The sequence below is a fragment of the Acaromyces ingoldii genome (genome assembly GCF_003144295.1).
Source record: "Acaromyces ingoldii strain MCA 4198 unplaced genomic scaffold FA10scaffold_9, whole genome shotgun sequence".
Lineage (NCBI taxonomy): Eukaryota > Fungi > Basidiomycota > Exobasidiomycetes > Exobasidiales > Cryptobasidiaceae > Acaromyces > Acaromyces ingoldii.
Window position 1 is genome coordinate 335,557 of NW_020290255.1, and position 20,211 is coordinate 355,767.

Here is a 20,211-nt window from a genome sequence, read left to right on the forward strand (position 1 = left end):
AGTCTCGACCATGTCGCCTCACCTTTACGCGTTTTGACTTTTTTGTGTTTCGGGACCTCGCAATCTCCCATTCTCGCTTGTGGCTTACTTTCCTTTTCAACCTTTTCATGTCACAGCAGGGGTGAGAAACGTATCACTAGAGCAGTGTCGGAGGGACGGAGGGGATGGTGACTACTCTATCGTCTCGCGTGACTTGTCGACAGCCTTGCTCGGCTTCGAAGCTTACTTGAAGTACGGTGCTGTTCCTGTTCAGTTCCAAATATTTCTGATTCTTTAGGTCCACGTTCGGACTAGACTGTCTAGCCTCGTGATGAGGATGATACCGAAGAAAGTAATTGCACTCACTCATCTAGCACACTCACGATTGCATTATCCGCGGAGATGAGTCGGGGTAATTCCTTGCACCGGACCGGCTGAAAGAGAGCAGCTTGTCAGCTTGGAAAAGCCGATGTTTCTCCGCATCCAAACGCTGTTCTTCGCGTCACTGGCGTTCGATAGATCTTACGCCTTGGACTTTATTTGGGAGAAGATTCCACCTACCTGCACGTTGCTGTCGCACCATGGGTAATGAAACTGCCGAAAGCTGGTCGCGATGAAGCACCCTGGGCAAGTTTTGCGGAGGAAAATGTATGTTCTTCATGGTGTCGTTCATGTCGTGAAAGTGCAGACGTAAATCGTCAAGTGTCAAACCAGATTCGGAAGTGCTTGCGCCGAAGACGAGGATCTCTAGTATACCAAGGGCCTCTAGTTGCTTTTGTTCTGAAGGAAAGTGAACTCTAAAGTCGTTCCAAGCATTTGACCCAAGGTGAAGATATTGCTGTGACACTTGGTGAAGATCTGGCAATCGCCTTTGTCGTTGTAGATACAGAATGGCGCAAAGAAAGCTGGGTTTGAAGTGCTGCACACCAAGGTGTATACTCGACAGCATAGCCGCGTACGATGTCACGTACAGCGCTCGAATTAGGTCGTTGCAGCCAGGGCAGGCCTCCTCGACTTGCCAGACTAGTCTTGCGTCTTGTTGATCCATTCCATCCTCAAGCCAAGTCTTGATCCAGGACAAGCTGCAGTCGATGAACGCAAGGCAGAGATCGGTTGAAGCTGCGATGAATGCGTCACCGAGACCCTCATACCGATCCTTCATCTCTTTTCGTACTGCTCCTTGATGTGTCTTTGCAGGTCTTGGCGCTAGACTGGATAAATGCTCGAGCTTCTTTCCGCCTTCCTGTTGAAGACCACAGAGCAATTCGTTGACATGGACGCCCTTGTTACGGCCAAGAATGCCGTGTGTCAAGCCTCTTGCCAAATCGTCGCGCGTGCCAAAAATGCTCGTCATTCGGCCCAAGGCGTCTTCGTCCCATCGCTGCGCCGTGATTGCTCGGGAGGCTCTGCGAGCATAGCCGCAATGATTGCCCCAGCGCAAGGAGATCACTCTGGCTTCATCGTGTCCCTCCGAAATCAGAATTCCCCTCATGTGACTACCCATTCTTGCCCTGTCATACGGGTCTGGTGGAATGCTTCGTTGCCTGAGACCATGCACGCTGTCCGTGATATCGTGGGCGACCTGTTGTCCTGAACTAGTAAAGGGAAAGCGAAAGTCTTCCCACCTTCGAAAGGTGAGATTTTTATAAGTGCTTTGATCTCCAACGATCCTGTGGAAAGCTCGTGGCAAGTGAAAAGCAACCTGCTTATCTACCGCACTGCGGCTTGCATTGGTCCAGGCGAGATAGAAGATTTTGGCGCGTGATCGAGAAAGGATTGCCTCCAGCAGTCGGAATCCCAGGGCCAAGAGAGCGAAAAGACTAGCAGCGAGCAGTGAGCTTGCCCCGAGATTTTCTTTATCGATCCCGCGAACGATGCCGTAGAAAAGGGTGACCGAGGAGAGCAGCCCAGCGAGCCAATAATACGTCTCGACAGTCAGCAGTTGTAGGCGCAGAGTCCAAAATCCAGCTCTCGTCAACAAGCGAGGGAAACTGATGAGTAGCAGAGGAAGTGAAAGATTGGCGAGAAGCAAGATGGTCAGGAGCAAGGGTCCCATGATGGTGAAGCTTAAGAGTCATCGAGGTTAAATTTGCTCTACAGATTGACTGGACGGTTTTGTCGAATTTTCAAATGGTACTGTATGCGCGCCTGGTTTCCCACCATCTCTTCGACCACACGGTGTGGGATCCTAGTGTGGAAATGAGCAAGTTTCGGGGGCCTCGACTCGGGGAAACCCAGCTTGCCCAAATTTGCTACGGAATCGGCAGGGATTCCCAGCCCGACAGTTGTGGCGACGTCGAAGCCGTCGGAGCCTGAATTGAGCAAACGGCGAAAGAAGGCAGGGGATTGACTATTTAGTCTTTTGTTAAAAATGAGCGTACGTGTAGGCGGAGAAACAACGCTCGGGCCACCAAAGGGCATTGGCCAAATTCGTCAAAGCACGTTGCAAGTGTCCTTCTTGATCCCTTCCATGAGGTGAGAGAGAGGGCAAAGCCATCATGTATACGCTGCATTGGCCGTTAGATGGTCTCAATCATACCATCGCACTTGCTCTGTTGCACGCCAACTCACTTGGACTGCAGCGACCTTAGAGCGCCGATGCGCCCAGCGCCAGAGTGCCCATCATCATAGAAGCCATCGAGGAGCCTCTGGCAAATCGAAAGTCGACGACGCCTTCGTACGCTGTGGCAAAGTAGCTGTAGGTATCAAACACATTCAACCAAAAAAAGGCCACCAGCAGCCGCCTTCGTTCGCGCGGCTGGTCTGTTACGAGACACCAGGCGCCCAGGATGAGATCGCGCACCCCCCCGAGCCGCAGGGCAAGATGATTGATCTCGTGCGGAGGCGTGTGGAAGAGATGGAGGGAGAGCCAGACGGGCGTGAATGTGAGTGCGACACCAAAGCAAAAGAAGACGGCGCCCACAGAGAGCTGGATGATCTGCCGGAGCGCCATCGTCGTGCGTGTCTGTGGAGGCGGGGGTCGACAGATGCTGGTGCACATTTGGGAGAAAGTCTTATCTCAAAACTTACCCGTCGCGTGGCACTCCACGCCGGGACGATCTGTCCGTGGATCACAAGGTGGTTCCTGGCCTCGCAGCTGCGGCGACGGCGAGGCCATTCGTGCCCCCAGTCAACCAGGCGACGAAAGGGAGCACAACAGTGTATTAAAAGAGGAGATAACAGGGCTTCTAGGGAATAAAGCAGAGGCAGTCAGTCAGACAAAGCCCAAGGCAGTGCAAGCCATGCCGGTCCCTTGTCGATCTAGGCGCCTTGCTACGATGCTGGCTACGTCGTCGTCGTCTTGTCTGCCTGATCAGACCACCCAGTGATGAGCACTTCGGTGCGTTGTGCGCGCTGCGGCCCCGAGTCTTATTTCGCAGGACGGCCATACGGCTCCTGACCAAAGTTCGCTTGCACCGTCCCGTAGAGCGCTCGCAGTGATGCGCCGTTGGCGCACGCGTCCAGTGCTCGCTCGGCAATGGTGGCCCCGCGAATGGAAGAGACCCAAAAGACAAAGGAAGCAATGCAAAAGTCAATGTAGCACGGCTCCTTGCCGAGGCAGTAGGGCGTCGCTTCCTCCGCCGAAGAAGGAGCATGGCCCTGCTTCCATTCAGCCACGACGTCGGCGAGACTGGTGAACAGCCTGTGCCCAAGCTCCTCGCCGTGGTCCAGGGCGGCCTGCGCGGCAATGAAGTCGTCGAGCGTCTTGGGCGCAAAACGTGCATTGCGCGACGTGACAAAGTACTCGGCGCTCCGCGGTTCGAGTCGGGCCGGCACGTAGGGAACGATGAACATGGTGGCTTCACGCTCGCGGATCACAGAGACGGCCGATCGATAACGCCGAGTGAGCGCCTGTACCTCGTCGCTGCCGGGCCAGAGACCCAGGTGCTCGACAATGGCAAAGGTACCCATGATGACGCCGAGTTGCGGCGCATCGTCGTCGGTGATGGCCGGGAGTGTGTAGGGCACCTCCTCGTTCTCGTCCTCGTGTGCCTTGGCACCCAGTGGGACGAGCACCTTGGCGATGTCAACCATGGGCACGCCATGCCGGACGAACGGCCGCTTCGAGTAGACGAGTGCGTAGAGGATCCGCTGTGTGTTCGGGGACCACGGTTTGCCCTCGGCATCGTCAATGTCGTAGAAATGGATCATGGTGTCGAGAGACGACTCTTACGGAGATGTCTAATTTCGATTAGCCGATTTGCTACCGTCGCGTGGCATCCTCCGCACGCTACTGAACTCATGCCGTCGACATGCATCACTTTTCTTTGATAGGTGGAGGCACTCGATCCGGGGTATCGGGGCATCAAACTCAGAGCGAAGCTGCACAAAACAGTGGTGAATGATATGCAAAGAAGGGTAAATAATTAGGACTGTCCAGACAATTTCAATCCGCTTGCATCTCGATTGACTGCCCCAGACGGAAATGGGATGTTTTAGCTTGCCCTTGGGTGCTAAAGCGGGCCCGGACCCTGCTGCTACAGCGACGGCCAAGCCGTTGACGCTCCCGTCATTCAGACAACAGCAAAGCGCAAAAGATGATGTAAACAGGATAAAAGGAGCGACTTCAAAAGAAGTAGCAGGTGTCGTGGCGCGCGCGCGTTCGGACCAACAGAAGCGTCGGCTGTAAAGGTCGAAGTCGGTCGAATTTCCTTCTTGACAAAATGCATGCCCGGTAGAATGACTCGGCTTTTAGACTTGGTGCCTGCATCGATTCGCCGCGCATTGGCTCAGTAGCAACGCGCGTTGTTCTCTGCCTTTGTCAGACAGTCAGCAGTCGTGGCCAATGTTTGTTCCGCATTGATCTCTCACAATCTCAGACGACTTGTTCACGAAAGACCTTCGCAGCTTTGCCGTCACTTTCACTCGAGACGCCGATGCGCTACTGAGAGGCGTAGGCCACCTACAGAAGATTGGACTAAATAGGACGCGTGCAGAGGACGTCGCCACCCACAGTGCAGCGACACTGTGATGCTTGATGAGATGTAGAGGTCGAGTCTGACTGAAGCTTCTGCGCACTATCCGCAAGATATCAAAGACGAAGACTAGGTGATGGCCGTTCCCATAAACCATCGTTCTACGCGCAGGCGCCCACGTGGATTGAACGCAAGACGGCGGCACGCGTTTACCAGGTACAGGGGTCCACGCTGCTAGACTAGCGGCCAGCATACACGCGCACTTGCTATTCCTGCCCCACTCTCATTGTTACCACCACCACCACCACCAGCACGGCATTGACGATGGAGCTGCACCTGTTGCCCTTCTACACGGCCAATATTCTCCTGCTCGCTAGCTTCCCGGTGGTCCTGCTCGCCATCCGGTACGCCGGGTCAGCTGCCATCTCGTTGGAGACGCAAATTCTGACCCTGATTACCTTCATGCTGCGGTATATGGATCTACACAAGAACTGGCAAAGTCACGACACCTACAGAGTTGCCTTTAAGACGACGTACATCTCCCTTGCCACCATTATTGTGGTGACTCTGGCAGCGGCGAAGTGTGTTTACGCGGATCTGCGCCTAGTCCGTTGACCTGCAGTCCTGATAATTTTCTTGTCCCTCTTCAGATGGCACGCAGGGCATAGATGCGCATGGCCGACGTTGCTCATTCCGATAATCGTCGTGTCTGCCGTTCTCGCTCTACCGTTGCGCTATAAAACGACGACCATCAGCGGCGAGCTGTTCGAGTTTGCGTGGGCCATGTCCGAGTACCTGGGTGGCTTGGCGCTTCTCCCTCAATTGATACACTCCTGGACCCGTCGTTTCTTGCGGAGAGATGGGGAAGGGCCCATCCGTGTGCATCGCTCCATCTTCGTGTACCTCTATGTGTTGCTCGGCCATCAACTTCTGTATCTTATCAACTGGACAGTCAAGTGCGTATAGAGGGCGGCAGCGACCGAATGCAGCGCTGAGCGTAGAGCTGAGCCACTTTGCAACAGGTACTTTGTCAACGACACGCTGGATCCAATTGCAGCTACGTCTGGCTCCTTTCGCTTCGCGTCTATCATTGTCTTTCTCGCCAGGTACGCGGAGCACGACTCCGAAGGCCAAGTGCTTCTCGTCTAGCCCCGCAGAGGTCCAGAATGGCATTTCTATGCACCTCTCTTTCTCTCTCCGTTTCCTCAAAACATGTCACAACATTTCCAAGTTTGAGTTCCTGGAAAAGAAGAGGTTGGGCGAGCAAAATACTACTCTACCACTAGCTTGACAAAGGGCTCTCGATTTTGGCGAAATAGGACTCCTACCGGTATAAACGGCGAAGTATAGCAAAACACGTGGAGACAATTTCAGAATCCATGCGGTCGATGCAGACCGCATGACGAGTCCCTCATCGTTGAGCTCGTGTGATCACCTTCATTGTAAATGCGGCACCATGTCTCATCGACGTCCAGCGAGACAAGTGTTCGATCCGGCATCGGTTCCCCGTCCACGGTCCTCTTCGAGCAGAATCGCCCCAGCCAGATGCTGCTGTTTGAGCTTCATTCTAGTGTGCACCGTCATATTTCTATACGGCCTTGCTTTTGTAGCAAAGACGTTCGTTGAGGTCGCTCGCAACTTGGCTTCGCCCCATCAAGACATCACAGCCGAGAGCACTGAGTCCCATAAAGTAAAGCCTCTAGTCAACAGCTCTTCTTCATTCGACGTCTTGGCGACCGTTTGGCTCGATGTGACTGAGCATCTTGCGGCTGGCCTGCTTCTGCCCCCGGAGACGGCCGTCGTCACATACGAAGCTCCTCCCGGGAATCGACGATCCGAAGCAATCTTGTTCAGCGGGCCTATTATCGAAAACGTAACCATGTCTGAGCGCGCCCACGGCAACGCAAAAGTGAAGATACCGATCGAGCCTCTTTACTCGCAGAACCTAGGACCGTCGACGTTGCGAGCTACGTTTAAAATCCGGCCATACGGTATCGAGTCTTTAGGGAGATTGAATTCTTCCCTTGTGATTTATCCTCCTGGCTTACCGATCGGCCCTCGTTCGCCAACGTCGCCGCTGCTACACGAAACCAGGCTCATTAATGGCACCTGGACGCCGCGCACGATCTCCGAGGCCTTGGAGCATTCGTCTGTTAACGCCAACCTACTGACGCTGCTTCCCAGCAAATGGCGACTGGAAGATGTGACGCCAAATAAACGAGAGGCAGGAGTCAAAGTTCTCAAAGATGCTCACTTCGACAAGTCGGAGGCCAACGTCGCTTTCACCGAGAACAAAAAGGTCAACGGGTCCAGTCGACACCTCTACGTCGACGAAGAACAGCGCCTAATGATTCCTCATCTGCTCGCTCGTAGCCGACTTGTCCTTGTCAAGGAAGAGCGAAGCCTTCAGGCTGCCGAATACATGAAAAGACGAAAGGAGGCTGCAGATCAACTGTCCGCTACGTGTAAGCCGTCGAGCAGAGTTGACAGCCACGAAACGGTCGCGGAGCACTCTGGGCTTTGCTCGAGGCCTTATCATTCTTCACTGTTCGAGAACTTCATCAGCACTATGACCGAGGAAGAAGGCCATCTGAATTTGTTCTACGCCCCTTTCCTTATTCAACAGCAACGAGCGCTCGCGTCGCGCCACTACAGGACGCTGCCCCTCTCCAGACCATTACCGGGCAGCGCGTCAAAAGTCACCACGACGGTTGAAAGGAAGGAGTGTCTCATTCCGTTGGTCGAAATCGACGACAGCGGTGATTTCGTTCTCTTCGACTGGCACGTTTCTTTCTCGTCTCATAATCACATGCGCGCCTCTCTGCCAGACGATATTCATTGGATCCGCCAGCTCAGCCCAGGTATAAATGTCACCATGGCAGGCCTGCCCGAGAGTCCCAGGGTCAACGCTAGTGTAGAAGACGACATCCAATGGCAGGTTCGAGGTTGGTAAAGTCGTAGGTAAAAGACCCGGAGTCAGAATGGCGCTGACGTCGCTCAACGTTATGAAGCATACAGGTTTGGCGATCGGGAGCATCAGAACAGCCGGCCGACGCTCGTCTTGTTGAGTGCTGTGCTTGAGACTCTCGTCTCCATCCTTGCAAGAGCTTGTGAGTACAGTGGTCCAAATTTTCCATTCCCGGCCATTGCTTCCACTGACTTGCTTCAGTAACATCTTTCTACTGGTACACACGCGCCACAACCTGTGGCCTATCCAGCCGCGGTCAGTGGATGTTGCTTTGCTCGTTCTGCTTGCAGCTCTATCTACAGGCTCCTACACCCTGGGACCTTAGCCTTGCCGGACTCGTCACGACCTTCTTGTTTCTGGTCTTTTCGATTCGGCTTCCTTTGCAGCTTTGGGTCCTTCTCAGACTAGAGTACGACAAGTCTCGAAAGCTGTTGAGAATCCAAAGGCGCCCTGCCGGTACGCGAGAGAGGGCGACAAATCGACTCGATGGCCAATTTGGCTGGATCATACCCGTGTCTGTGAGTGTGCCACGAAGCTGCTCCCCAAGTCGCCATGTTGACCGTCTACAGCTGCTCTTGTTCTTGACGAGCACAATGATCCTCGTCAAACCGCACACGCTAGCGGTCAAATCTGCACAAGGCTGCTCACCCACTGTCAAAAAAGATCGTCGAGTATTTGCGTCACACCTCTCATTCATCCTCTACGTGTCAGGCGACATTCTGCAAATGTGGCACAACCACAGGTCCGGCCTCTTTGCCGGCAATTTTAAGCTCACCGAGGTCATCGGCCTAGCGTCTTTGGTTCTCGCTATGTCAGTTCACCACGTCGAGTTCATTGGGGGCTGGCAACCAAGGCGTGACGCCGTCAGCTTGACCCAAGTCGGGTCATACCTTCTAGCTTCCCTCAGTCTGTACCAAGCTCTTACCTATCCTGGGGTGCGACAAGACGTGGACGATGAAGACAGAGACCTGTAATCAACGGCCATCACGATCCCCCTCCCTTTTTTTAAACCAATTTAGGGGGTTGGTGCCAAACATGAAGTTGTCCATCCAAAGTGCGATAATTACATCTCGGCTTGTGCAAAGAGGCTTGAACTGGAGCGCAGATGCAAAAAAGAGGCACAATCTGTACACCCAGCTTCGTGCAGATAAAGTCTTGGCGGGCGGTGCAAGCTGGGTGCATATCACACGTGTGCGCGCTGAATTTTTGTTTTCGTAAAGAAAAGGGCGAGTTGGGGTTGCTCCGCCTCTCGCAGTCATGGCGCAATGGGCTGACTCGGTGCAAGAGTGTGACTCGGTGGACGCGGCCGAGCTCGACGACCCGCCGATATGGCAGGAGCAGCTGTTTCTGCCGGTGGGAAGTCCCAGTTTTGATATGAGGCTCGCCGTCGATGGCTCGCACTACGACCCGCGCTTCACACGCCCGTGGCAGACGGTGGGCGTGCCCGCAGATGGGATGCACTACAGCCACTACACGCGCCGACAGCGCAGTCGGACGTCGCCCGATGCTGCCAAGGAGACGCGCGATGGCGCATGGATCCGCAACCGCGGCCACGAGATCCCCCTCACGGCTGCCGTGCGCAGCGGCGACGCTGGCCGGCTCCAGCGGGTCATCGAGTCGGGCCACGTGGCCGCCGTCATCGGCGACGACGACGAGGACGCCATCCTGGGGCCGACCGAGTACCTGGCGTGCCCCACGACGGGCGAGACCGCGCTCCACGTGGCGGCCGCCTGTGCGCGTGCCGACATGGTTGCGCTGCTCCTTGATGCGGGCCTCTTTGGCGCCGACGAGCGCGACGACTTTGGCGCGACGCCGCTCATGTACAGTACCTCGCCCATGCCTCGTCGAAGCCTGTGCGCGTTGGAGCCACGAGCGAGGCCCAGGTCCGCGCCTGCGTCGACGTTCTTCTCGCCCGTGGCGCTAACGTCGACGCGCAAAACACAGCCAGCGACCCGCTGGCCGACGATCATCACCGCGGCGAGTTCGCCACCACGGCTCTGGGCTGGGCGGCGAGGGCGTGGAACGGGGCGTTTCTGCGGGCCATGCGTGGTCGCGCCGACTTCGATGCCCTGCAGCAGCAGCAGCAGCAGCAGCAGCAGCAGCAGCAGCAGCAGCAGCAGCAGCAGCAGCAGCAAGGACAATCGCAGAGACGCAGGAGCCTCGTGTGCTATGTGAAGCACTCTCTCGTCCCGTTTGGCGCGGCACAACACGCACACGGATATGGCAGTCATGAAGGTCATGCATCGCCGCCAAATCTCGCGTGGGACTATAGCAATACGCGGCTGCTGCGCAACGACGGAGCCACGAGCAGCCGCGACTGGGCCCAGCGTCGCCTCGACTGCTGGTGTGCTACTGTCGATGCGCTGCAGCAGGGGGGCGCGCGCGTCCGACTCAGCGGCGACGTCGTCGCACCCGCTGGCGTCGCCAGTCCCGCCTCGGTCACCATGCACCTGCTGCAGCGGTACTGCACGCAGGAGCACGTCGACGTGGCAGCGCTCGTGAATCGGGTGTGCACACTCGAGGGAGCGCGTGCGACCGTGGGCGTGCTTCTTGTCCTGCGTTCCCTGGGCCAGGACGACGCGTGCGAGCTTCAAGATCGTCTCGTTGCGGCAGGCGCCAGCATTAAGGGCGCCACCGTCTTCCCCCCGTCGAGCTGGGAGCAGACCGTCTTCTTTGGACGACTGCCTACGTTCCATGCGGCCCTGTACGAGGGTCGCGCAGCCAGGGAGGGCGACGAGTCCTTTCGATCCGACAAGCACAGAAACTACACGCAGCCGCTGCCCCTCGTCGCTTTCGCCCTCGTCGCCGCGCGGCCGGACCTGGTCGAGCAGCTGCTTGCACACGACGCGCACCGCGATGCACGCCTCCTGCCCGGCTTTTCCTGGCGCGACTTCATCGAGCTGCCCACGGACCTCCACGACTCCAACTGGCGTTTGGCCAGGCAGACGGGAAACCTGGAGGCCATCGCTCAGTACCTGGGCGTCTCGTCGCAGCGGCTGCTGCTCGCTTCCGAGCACCACAGACCGAGGCTCCACTCGCTCGTCTCTGGTCTGAATTAAAGCTATCACGAAGCGCATTGCGATCTCGCCAGGGTGCAGAGCTTGTCTCCGCGATGGGCCTCAAGCACGCGACGTCTGAAGCGGCTGTCTAGAATGTCCAGGACATGTACTCGAAGGACGCGAGACTTAGGCGCCAGCAAACAATGCACTGGGCCAGTCGTGTGAGCACACCTTCTGGTGAGATTGAGCTGCTTTTGTCTTTTTGACAGAGGCGGCCGATCATCACTCAAACGGAGCAGCACAAAGCGCGAGCGGCGATTCGGAGAAGAGGGACAGGGGAGAAGAGAGCCGACAAGAAAAAAGGGGAAATGAGGGAGGGGAGGGGAGTCGAGTCAAGCCGCCTTTTGACCGTCCCACCCCTTGTTGGCGTACATGAAGGCGAAGCAACGTCCCGGCCCATTCTTGCGCCCCGTAGCCACTCGTTTGGTCCACCCCGACTCCATTCCGCTCTTGGTGACGGCCTCGAGGCGGAAGTCGGCATGCACCTTTTGGCCTTTGCAGCTCCCATCAAGCACCAAGGCCACTTGCCACGAGCCGAGCAGGCCTACGTCCGTGGCCCTGTTCTCACGCATGTTGAGGTCAATCCCGGTAAATTCGTCGTTCAGCGTCGCTTGTCCAGTGACGGCCGAGGTATACGTGGACTCAGTGCTGACACTGCGTTTCCAATGGTGCCGTACATCGAGCCCGGTGTGGGGATCAGAGATGCCCAGGGATGCGCCGCTTTCCCTGTCCTTGCTGCGACGAACGTCTGCGGTGTCTTCCTTTTGGTGCCACAGCGTGAAGCGACGGATCTTCATGGTGCCTGTAGCTTGGGGATCAAGCTTGAACGCAAGACAGAGATTGGCTCGCGCAAAGATCCGGTCATAGGGATTGAAGGTGCACCGAAACGAGACGACGACGTCGCTTTCGCGCTGATTGCTCTGCAGGTTGAACAACTGGTAGTCGAACGTGATGAGATTGTTCTTGAGCCTGAGCCCTGGCAAGCCCATGGAGCCCTGTGTGCCCTCGCCGTCGTCCTCGTCACTCTCTGCTTGGAGAGCAGCCCTGATGTCGGCCTTTCCCCGATGCGAGACCGTGCTCACAATGTTGGTCTCGCCACCGAGGTGACCGCTCTCGTCTACATCCTCTTCCGTCCAGTCATCGACATCCAGACGGTAAAGCGGGGAAATGGCCGTGCTGGTCACGGCCGACTTTCTCGCGAGGGTGTCTCTGAGAGAAGGGAACGCCATCTGTGGCTGTAGTCTCCTGAGTTTGCCAAGGCAGCGAGTTTTGGAGAGGAGGAGCAAAGAAAGGATACGACAAGCTCGTTGCTCGGCCCCTGTGCTCTGGCCGCTCTGGACTAACCCTAACCCTCTCGACCGGCTCCTCTTTGAATCTGGCTCTTCATTCGAAATATAGTGTAGTAGTAGTAGTAGTAGTAGTAGTGGAAGTAGTAGTAGTAGTAGTAGTAGTAGTACTAGTAGTAGTAGTAGTAGTAGTAGTAGTAGTAGTAGTAGTACTAGTAGTAGTAGTAGTAGTAGTAGTAGTAGTAGTAGTAGTAGTAGTAGTAGTAGTAGTAGTAGTAGTAGTAGTAGTAGTAGTAGTAGTAGTAGTAGTGTAGGGTGCTGTGGCTTTTCGAAGATACAGTCGGGGACGAATCTAGAGAATTTCTGTCCACGACAGAGAGAGAGAGAGAGAGAGAGCAAGCGCAGTCCTTCGCACGGGCCTGGCGTGGAGCGAGATCGGGCCAGGCCCGCGCAAATGATAGGCACACCACCCACCCTGGGCGGTGCTCTCATCGGCCATCTCAGCTCCTTGTCACGGGGCACCAATGGCGAGTCTTTGCGACAACAGCTACGTCAAGGCTTTCCACCTGGCCCAGGTGGGGTTCTTTGACTCGGCGAGGGCGCTTGCGCTAAGCTCAGGGAGCCAGAATGGCTCAAACGAGGCTACTTTCCAGCAGCTCTTCACCCTGGCCGTCGTGGAGGGACTGGCGGGCGACTTTGTCGAACAGGGAAGGGTTCTGCGACGCTGCAGTCAGACCGCAATCCATAGCTCCAGCGAGCTTTTGCTTCTTCAGACAGCATCCTCGATCGTGGAGATTCGCATGGTCCAAGATCTCGTCGGCAGCGCCGTCAGAGTCAATCGCCTGTGGGCAGAGGCGAGTAGCCAGTCGCATAACACGGGTGCATCCTCCTCTCTGCTTCTTGGCGACGCCACGCTGCTGGAAGTCAAGCGGCAGCTGTGTCTTGCCTTTTTGCTTCTCCACACCACGCAGGAGCCGTTTGAACTCGTGCTGAGCCAGAGAGAAGCTGTGGACACCCTCAAAGAGCTGTCCCGTGCGCTTCTGGAAAGAGATGCTGACTCGCTACACGTGGCGGCAACGGCCACTGCGATCCGCTGGAGTCTCGGTCACTCGTCGAGTTCCTACAAAGTGCTTGCGAGAGAGGCGCAGGACCAGACCATGGCGTTACGATGGGAACTCATGGCCCTGGAGAAGGATGCCGAGGACGGCGTGAGGCTGGATGACGACCAGAAAGACCCCGAGCGGTGGCAACAGCTCACGCAACTTTGTCGAAGCTCCTCCGTTGCCAGCGATGTATATCAGAACAGGCTCGACCTTTTACTTTTCCAAGCCCGTTTCCAAAATGGCCCGCAGGCGAGAGGCGAAGTGGAACAGGGCCAGAATGAGCTGCGAGAGCTCAGACGACGCTTTGCGCGCGCTGGCTCCTATCTCGATGTCTGGGACACGTACCTGATCGAGATGAAGTCGCTTGCGCCCTTTCAGAACTTCGAGACGTCGGAAGCTGTCGTTCAGCGAGCGGTGGATCTGTCGGAGACTCGCTGTGGGCCTGCCATGATGCTCGCCGTCTTGTCGAACAAGGCCGATTGGTTCTACTCGCACGGCTGCCACTCTTCTGCCGAACGCCTGGCTCGCAGAGGCCTGCAATTCGTTCACGGCCTCACCCATTACCGGCTCAACTTCCTCCTCGCACTCTCGCAGGTTACGTCAGGATGTGAGCAAAAGCGCATCGCCGAAGAATGCTTCGACCTTGCAAAACGAATGGAAGAGACGCACTCATCCCGGCGCCAGGCGGCTCGCAATCTCGCAATGGTCTATGGTGCGGCGGAGGAAACTAGAGCGAGGGCAGAGGAGATCCTCCACGAGCAGATCACTGCCCAAGCCGAGGCTGGCTGCTACGACGGGATAGCGGATTTGCTGCATGTCCTCTTCCTCTTTGCATCCAAAGACCGGTCCTGTGACCAGATGCGGAGCATCGCACAGTACACGAAAGACCTGTCCCACAGTCGTCCGCAGCTTCTAGCTCTCGAAGCGGCTGGCATGGAGGCATCTCTAGCCTTGCAAGAGAAGAGATTCGAGGACGCGATGCTGGGCAACCTCCGATGCTTGTCTCTGCTGGGCAAGCCAGCCAAAGCCCGGGAGAGCTGCGTGTATAGATTGAGCATGGCGTCCTGTCTAGCTCTTCAAGGCCAAGTCTCGAAGGGGCTGGACGTCTTGGAAGACAGCTACCGTGATTTCGCCTTGATTGGCAATTGGGAGGGGCAAGCGAGGGTGCGACTGTCTCAAATCACCCTAGCCCGACCGCAGATAATTGCAGATGAGGGGGTCTATACGTCGGCCAGCGCGCTACTCCTCGAAGTGCAACAGCTGGTCGATCTGATGAGGCGAGACTACAACGCGCTACCACCTCCCGAAGCGCTGGTCAAGAAATTGGCTTTGGCACCGCTCGCCAGCCGGCTCTACGAGTCTGGGATCCTAAGCGCCCACAAACACGTCGGCAGCGGCCAACAGGAAGACTGTGAGGACGATCATCTGCTCTACTGGGTTCAGCAGTCGAAGAGCCGTCACTTTCTATCTTCTGCTTCTCCGTCTACCTCCGCTCCTCTCTTTGCCTCCTCCTCCGCCACCACACCCTTAGACGACGGCTCTCCCTTGCCGTTTCACGAGACAGTTACGAGTTGGGCAACCCGATTGTGGTCCTCCATGCCCCCTGGTGCGACACTGGTGGAGTGGTACACGGTCCAAAACCAGTTGCACGTTGTCATCTGCAAGACCGACCAGGAAGATGCGAGACGGGATCAAGGCCGGCTTGCCGCACCTGTCGTCCGACGCCGCCGCTTCCTTTACAACGACTACGACGCCCTGCAGCGACAGTTGAGCCTCGAGTTTGAAGAAGACAGGTGGTCTTCCATCGAAGAGCCTCCTTCGCTCTCGAGATTTGCTTTTTTGCTAAAAGGAGTCGAAGAGATCAGCAGACCCGACGAGCTCGTCATTCTGGCCCCCTTGCCGGGCATGGCCATCGCTCCGCTGCACGCATTCATCATTGGGAATGGTGAAGAAGCACAGCCGCTTCTGGCCAGAAATCCCGTTTCTTACACGTTTGGACTTTCGAGGGACTTCCAAGTAGCTGATCCCTTGCCTTCGAATGCTACTACTACCACGACGAGCCCTCTACTTGTTGGGTATCCTCACGGGGAGAGATTCCTGGCGCAGTCAAATTACAGGGAGCGCCTTGAGCAGCTCGCCCACAGCTGCTCTGCTCGGATCCTGACGTCTAGGAACGCATCACCGGACAAGGTGCGAGAGGAAACAAAGTCGGCCTCACTTCTATACTTTCAGACACACGTTGCCAAGCCTTTCACACCTGAAGATCCTCTCTCCGTATCCATGAAGCTCGCCGAGGGTCGCCTGACGGCTAGGGAATGCATGGAGCTTCCGTCGCCGGCCAAAGTCGTGGTGCTTGCCGGCTGCGCAAGCCTCCACGGCACCGCCAACGTCGTGGCGATGCTAGGTTTTTCTGCCGCTTTCGCCTTGGCGGGAGCTGATTCGGTATTTGGAACGCTGGCAAGGATCCACGAGGAAGACGCAACGGCCATCGCCGAGCAGCTGCTTCCCTCTCTTCTTTCGGTTGCAGACGCCACCGAGAGAAGCCACGCCGAGATTCTCCGTCGCGTCATCCTCCAACACCGCCGGAGGGAGGGACGCTCGCATCCCAGACACTGGGCCTCCTTTGTCTTGCACCGCACACGGTAATAATCACTAGGACACGTCTCTACCTTTATTCTCCTTGCTTTGGGCAACACGTTTATTGAAGCTCCCCGGCAGAGCAATAGCATGGGCATAGTGTATAAGACAGATCTTACTGCTGTAGGATGAAGATGCAGGTCCGATACACTCCTATAACGCGTTGCCAAAGCCCGGCGATTTGACTAGGGCTTCAACATTGGTGTTCTGTCGCAACGTTGCATCGCAAAAACAGCTGACAAGGCAGTGCCGAGGGGGTTTATCCCTGTCCAGAGAAGGAAGCACCTGGAAGTGGCAAGCCCGGAGCAGGCGTTTCGCCATGCAACATACCAAGCAGCGCCTACACTGATCTCAGAAGCACGGCTCTTGCAGGGTAAAGTGTGGTTAATCTGCAACAGCAAAGGTGGCATTGAACGTGTCCCGCAATTTTCGGGTCCGCTTGGGCATCTGCACGCCGACGCCGTTGACATTGACAGCTGTCCTCCCAAGCATAGGCCCTGCATGTCTGCAGGTCGTGCACAATCTCGCGAGGCTCCCCCACCCAAGCAAAACCGTTGCTCGAGACCCCGTGCTTGGCAGAGAGACCCTTCAAGGCCACAAACCAAGGCTAACCCAGGGATCTCGCACATAAAATCGACGCGGGCCCTCCACCCGATGCAACCCGTTACTTAGCACGAAAAAGTTGCAGCCTGCGCCTGGCGAAATATAAGTCGAGGCAGATTGGCGGGGCCATTCATTCATGCATGAGCACAACCACGCACGCCATGCTCTCGTCGCTGCCTGCGACCGCCATATGCGGCGTAGGCGTCGCCTACCTGGTCCTACGCGCCTCCTGCAAGTATCTCTGGGGTGTTCTCTATGAGCACAACCTCAGGGAGGCCACCGTCGTACGCGACTTGCCTCGCCTGGCCGAGACGCCCTCCACGCCACGAGGACGGACGTGTGTTGTGATTGGCGGGAGGTGAGGACAGGCACGGGTGCTTATGCTGCAACGTCACTCACCATCTCACACTCACAGCCTGGCGGGGTGCATCGCGGCAGGCGCCATGTCCAAGATGTTTGACACAGTGGTCCTCATCGACCCGCTCATTGACGAGGAGGAGCCCAAGAGATGGCGGACGCAGGTCGCCCAATTGAACCAGGTCCATGGTTTCTTGCCCACCTCGGTGCAGGGCCTGCAGCTCATCTTTCCCGGCGCGTTCGAAAAGGCTGTCATGCGCCGTGGCGGTCGCCTGCTGAGCATGAGCGAGTCTCCGATGGAGAATCTGTTCAACCACGGCTATGTAAAGTACGACGAGAATCTGGCGACGATCATCGCGGGCAAGAGCGACTCGCTGCCCATGTCGCGCTGGACGCTCCAGCAGGTTGTTCGGGAGCTGTTGCGGGACACGCCGTCGGTGATGATGGCAAAGGGCAGAGTCACGCGCTTCAAGTACAGAGAGGCGTCCGTCTGCGGCGTGCTGTTCGACGACGCCAGCGGGGTGGAGAAATCCCTGGACTGCGATCTCGTGCTCGACTGCTCCGGTCCCAAAAGGGCCTTTCGCAAACTCATCGCCGGTTATCCGCGATTCAGCGAGCCCGTCCTGACCGTGTACAACCTCCCCATGACCTATTCCACTGGTGCGAGGAACCGTTAATTCCTTCTTGACGAAGAAGATCTCTGACCTGGCGCTCTCTTCAGCTATTTTTGACATCCACCCCAGCCTGGTGGATCGCATGCCGGTGCCGGACTCGTGAGTAGCTGCAGATGACGGCTTTATCAAGCTGACAGACTGCCGTCGTCGCAGAATAAAAACACACACGACCTCGTGGCGCGATCTGGGCGGTGTGTCGATGGTCCTTCCCCATCTCACGCAAGTCGGAGACTTCCACATGATGTACCGAGGCGAAGGCAACAAGCGCAGGTGTCGGGTGTTCATGTGCTTTTGCCCGTCTTCGATGTCCTGACAGCTCTCTTTGCTTCCTCACAGTCACGCTAGGCACCAATATGTTCACGTCTGAAGGCGGTAGGAGCTATGACGAGGTGCCAGCCACAATCGATGCATATCGGCGGGCGTGGAAGTCGAGCCACTTTGCTCAGACAGGCCAGGAAAAGGAAGCATGGTTCGACGAGACGATGGATCTGCTCGAGGAGAGTGATCGTCTGCATGAGCATGCAACGCCGTTCTTCAAGCTGCGCGAGACGCAGAGCTACGCCTACCAGATTGATGCGAGCGGCGACGGAGGCAAGCGAGGTCTGCCCGACAATCTCGCCATTGTAGGCGACGCCTTTGCCAAGCTCAATCCTACGTTTGGACAAGGATGCAGCAAGGCAATGGCCGACGTGGCGACGCTGTATACAAGCCTCCTCGACCACGAGCGCATTGCCGACGCCGTGTGCGACTTTGACAAGCGCCGTCAGGCGCGCACGATGGCTATGTTCGAGACAAACATGGTTTTCGACTTTGGCTTCGAAAGCGTGCAAAAGGGTAAGAAGCGTCCTGTGCTTGCTTGCGTGAAACCGAATACTGACCGCCGGATTGCCGTCACAGCCAACCCAGCCCATCCCAGCAGCAAGGGACAGTTGATGCGATGGTTCTCCAAGGGCTTTCTCAATGCCATAATCAAGACAAAGGATCCCAACTTGGGAAACTCGTTTGTGGGCGTCACGTTGGGTGCACTGCCTCCGCTGGAACTCATGCGTCCCTCCCACGTCGCCCTATCGCTCTTCGCGCGGCGCTTCTGGGACTGCAGTCCGTAGTGTCACGGCTTTTTCGAACATGTTGTCTTGACATCTTTACTGTATCATATTATTTCGTGGTCGCTTGTCCGGAGGGGCAAATTCTAATCTAATGCATCACCGCTCCCCACAATACACTCTTTTCCGCTCCGTTTACGCTAGTCTTTCTCCGTCCGCTCCACGGAGAATTCAGCGCGGTGCCACACCACCGCCGTCGTGAGCAAAGGCATTTTCCGAGGATTTTCGCGCTAGCGGAGTCGCTCTGCACTGCCCGCTACGCAATCGCTGCGAGAAGGTGACTCGGGTTGCGCATTAAGGAAGACATCAAGCAGCTTATAAGGTTGGACGATCCCGACACAAGCCTCACGAGCAAGCACTTGCGCCATGCCGTCTTCGCTGCCCTACGTTCCCAGTATCAAGCCCTCCTACGCGCAGCATCGCAACAGGCTGGAACTGGAAGCAAAGGTGAAGGGCATGTCGTGCGCGAACCTCGACATCGTTGTGAAAGATGTCGGGACAAACAGCCCCCTATTCCAAGCAAAGGGCAAGTACGTCTTCTTTGCCAATGGAGTGGACGTAAAAGCAGCGCACGGCGCGCTTCTCTACCGCGTACGGCAGAGGAGACTATCGCGCCGCAAGGTGTACAAAGTCACCGACGGTGAAGTTCCAAAGGACGGGGCATCTGTGCTCATGCAGGCACAAGCCCGCCGCGCGTTGAGCGACTGGACAGACCTCGCCATCCACTGCACATCTTCTTCCGACAACGGTGGACAGCCACGTCCTTCGATGCTGAAGATTCGCACCGTGAGTCAGAAGTAGCATTTCCATTCCGTGTAGTGACTGACTTCAAGGATACCAGTCACATGATACGATCGAGGTCCTAACAGACAACGGCCTCGTTTTAGGGCAGATCATAAGAAGCAAATCTGCCTTGATCAGACTCAGCTGTGAGCACATTCTCCTGTTCAGTCTCACTCGGAAAGATTGCCGTCGCTAATGTTTGGGCGCCCATCAGCCGCTCAGTCGTACCGCATGCTGATCTCGCCTGGCGTGGATGCCTCACTCGTCGTTTTAGTATTTGTATGCATGCACATGCAGCGCCTCGTCCGCAAGAGCACCATGAGTACGGTGGCCGTCACCGCTGCCGCGGCCTGAAATGCATATCGAGGTCTGCTGTGCCCTAAGTGGCTAGAGCAGAGCAGCCGGAGGGACTCTTCTTCTAGTCATGTGTACAGCTACTGCCGTGGGTGTTTGTATCTAATCGAAGGGCAGCCATGTCAACTCAGCATTGTCGAGGCCATCTCGTCCCGTCTTGTCTGAGAATCCCGCACGCGTGTTGGGCAAAGTCTCGACCCTCTCTTGCACGAACAGGGATAAGCAAGAGAGGACGCTGATTGTCACTATCACTGTGGAGCAGGATCAGACAAGCCGCCCTGCAGCTGTGCCTGCACCCATTGGTCTCGAGCGCATTGCCTTCCTTCTTCATTTCGTTCGTCGGACGCCCGATGTTTATGGATCGATAGTTGACTCTTGACTAGGGTTCC

The 20,211-nt window shown here is 56.5% G+C and overlaps 10 protein-coding genes across 10 annotated transcripts; 7 read left to right on the forward strand and 3 right to left on the reverse strand.

The window, feature by feature from the left end:
• Positions 1–105: 105 nt before the first annotated feature.
• On the reverse strand, positions 106–2,268 carry FA10DRAFT_201650 (hypothetical protein). Its single transcript, XM_025518452.1, has 3 exons — positions 541–2,268; positions 363–413; positions 106–295 (listed from the first exon to the last, which is right to left on the reverse strand). Exons 1-2 carry the CDS (start codon positions 2,033–2,035, stop codon positions 370–372), a joined length of 1,539 nt encoding a protein of 512 aa, XP_025374070.1. The 5' UTR covers positions 2,036–2,268; the 3' UTR covers positions 106–295; positions 363–369.
• A 231-nt stretch (positions 2,269–2,499) lies between these two features.
• FA10DRAFT_201645 (hypothetical protein) lies at positions 2,500–3,164 on the reverse strand. Its single transcript, XM_025518451.1, has one exon. The coding sequence runs from the start codon at positions 2,978–2,980 to the stop codon at positions 2,567–2,569; it is 414 nt and encodes a 137-aa protein (XP_025374071.1). The 5' UTR covers positions 2,981–3,164; the 3' UTR covers positions 2,500–2,566.
• FA10DRAFT_269959 (hypothetical protein) lies at positions 3,092–4,142 on the reverse strand. Its single transcript, XM_025522945.1, has one exon. It carries the CDS (start codon positions 4,129–4,131, stop codon positions 3,349–3,351), a length of 783 nt encoding a protein of 260 aa, XP_025374072.1. The 5' UTR covers positions 4,132–4,142; the 3' UTR covers positions 3,092–3,348.
• A 1,014-nt stretch (positions 4,143–5,156) lies between these two features.
• On the forward strand, positions 5,157–6,276 carry FA10DRAFT_269961 (hypothetical protein). The gene is made up of 3 exons (XM_025522946.1): positions 5,157–5,476; positions 5,546–5,851; positions 5,918–6,276. The coding sequence occupies exons 1-3, from the start codon at positions 5,220–5,222 to the stop codon at positions 6,042–6,044; spliced, it is 690 nt and encodes a 229-aa protein (XP_025374073.1). The 5' UTR covers positions 5,157–5,219; the 3' UTR covers positions 6,045–6,276.
• Positions 6,277–6,307: 31 nt separating this feature from the next.
• Positions 6,308–8,943, forward strand: FA10DRAFT_269964 (hypothetical protein). Its single transcript, XM_025522947.1, has 4 exons — positions 6,308–7,840; positions 7,907–8,005; positions 8,065–8,381; positions 8,433–8,943. The coding sequence occupies exons 1-4, from the start codon at positions 6,352–6,354 to the stop codon at positions 8,835–8,837; spliced, it is 2,310 nt and encodes a 769-aa protein (XP_025374074.1). The 5' UTR covers positions 6,308–6,351; the 3' UTR covers positions 8,838–8,943.
• Positions 8,944–9,120: 177 nt separating this feature from the next.
• Positions 9,121–10,922, forward strand: FA10DRAFT_263122 (hypothetical protein; the record flags this gene model as incomplete). The annotated part of the gene is made up of 2 exons (XM_025520175.1): positions 9,121–9,688; positions 9,730–10,922. The coding sequence occupies 2 exons, from the start codon at positions 9,121–9,123 to the stop codon at positions 10,920–10,922; spliced, it is 1,761 nt and encodes a 586-aa protein (XP_025374075.1).
• Positions 10,923–11,073: 151 nt separating this feature from the next.
• FA10DRAFT_201894 (hypothetical protein) lies at positions 11,074–12,582 on the forward strand. The gene has a single exon (XM_025518453.1). The coding sequence runs from the start codon at positions 11,231–11,233 to the stop codon at positions 12,161–12,163; it is 933 nt and encodes a 310-aa protein (XP_025374076.1). The 5' UTR covers positions 11,074–11,230; the 3' UTR covers positions 12,164–12,582.
• Positions 12,583–12,732: 150 nt separating this feature from the next.
• On the forward strand, positions 12,733–15,957 carry FA10DRAFT_289458 (hypothetical protein; the record flags this gene model as incomplete). Its single annotated transcript, XM_025524297.1, has 1 exon — positions 12,733–15,957. One exon carries the CDS (start codon positions 12,733–12,735, stop codon positions 15,955–15,957), a length of 3,225 nt encoding a protein of 1,074 aa, XP_025374077.1.
• Positions 15,958–16,712: 755 nt separating this feature from the next.
• On the forward strand, positions 16,713–18,798 carry FA10DRAFT_304752 (hypothetical protein; the record flags this gene model as incomplete). The annotated part of the gene is made up of 6 exons (XM_025525389.1): positions 16,713–16,909; positions 16,967–17,568; positions 17,630–17,681; positions 17,736–17,854; positions 17,919–18,416; positions 18,480–18,798. The coding sequence occupies 6 exons, from the start codon at positions 16,713–16,715 to the stop codon at positions 18,686–18,688; spliced, it is 1,677 nt and encodes a 558-aa protein (XP_025374078.1). The 3' UTR covers positions 18,689–18,798.
• A 51-nt stretch (positions 18,799–18,849) lies between these two features.
• On the forward strand, positions 18,850–19,977 carry FA10DRAFT_304753 (hypothetical protein). Its single transcript, XM_025525390.1, has 3 exons — positions 18,850–19,471; positions 19,527–19,614; positions 19,683–19,977. The coding sequence occupies exons 1-3, from the start codon at positions 19,052–19,054 to the stop codon at positions 19,820–19,822; spliced, it is 648 nt and encodes a 215-aa protein (XP_025374079.1). The 5' UTR covers positions 18,850–19,051; the 3' UTR covers positions 19,823–19,977.
• The last annotated feature ends 234 nt before the right edge of the window (positions 19,978–20,211 follow it).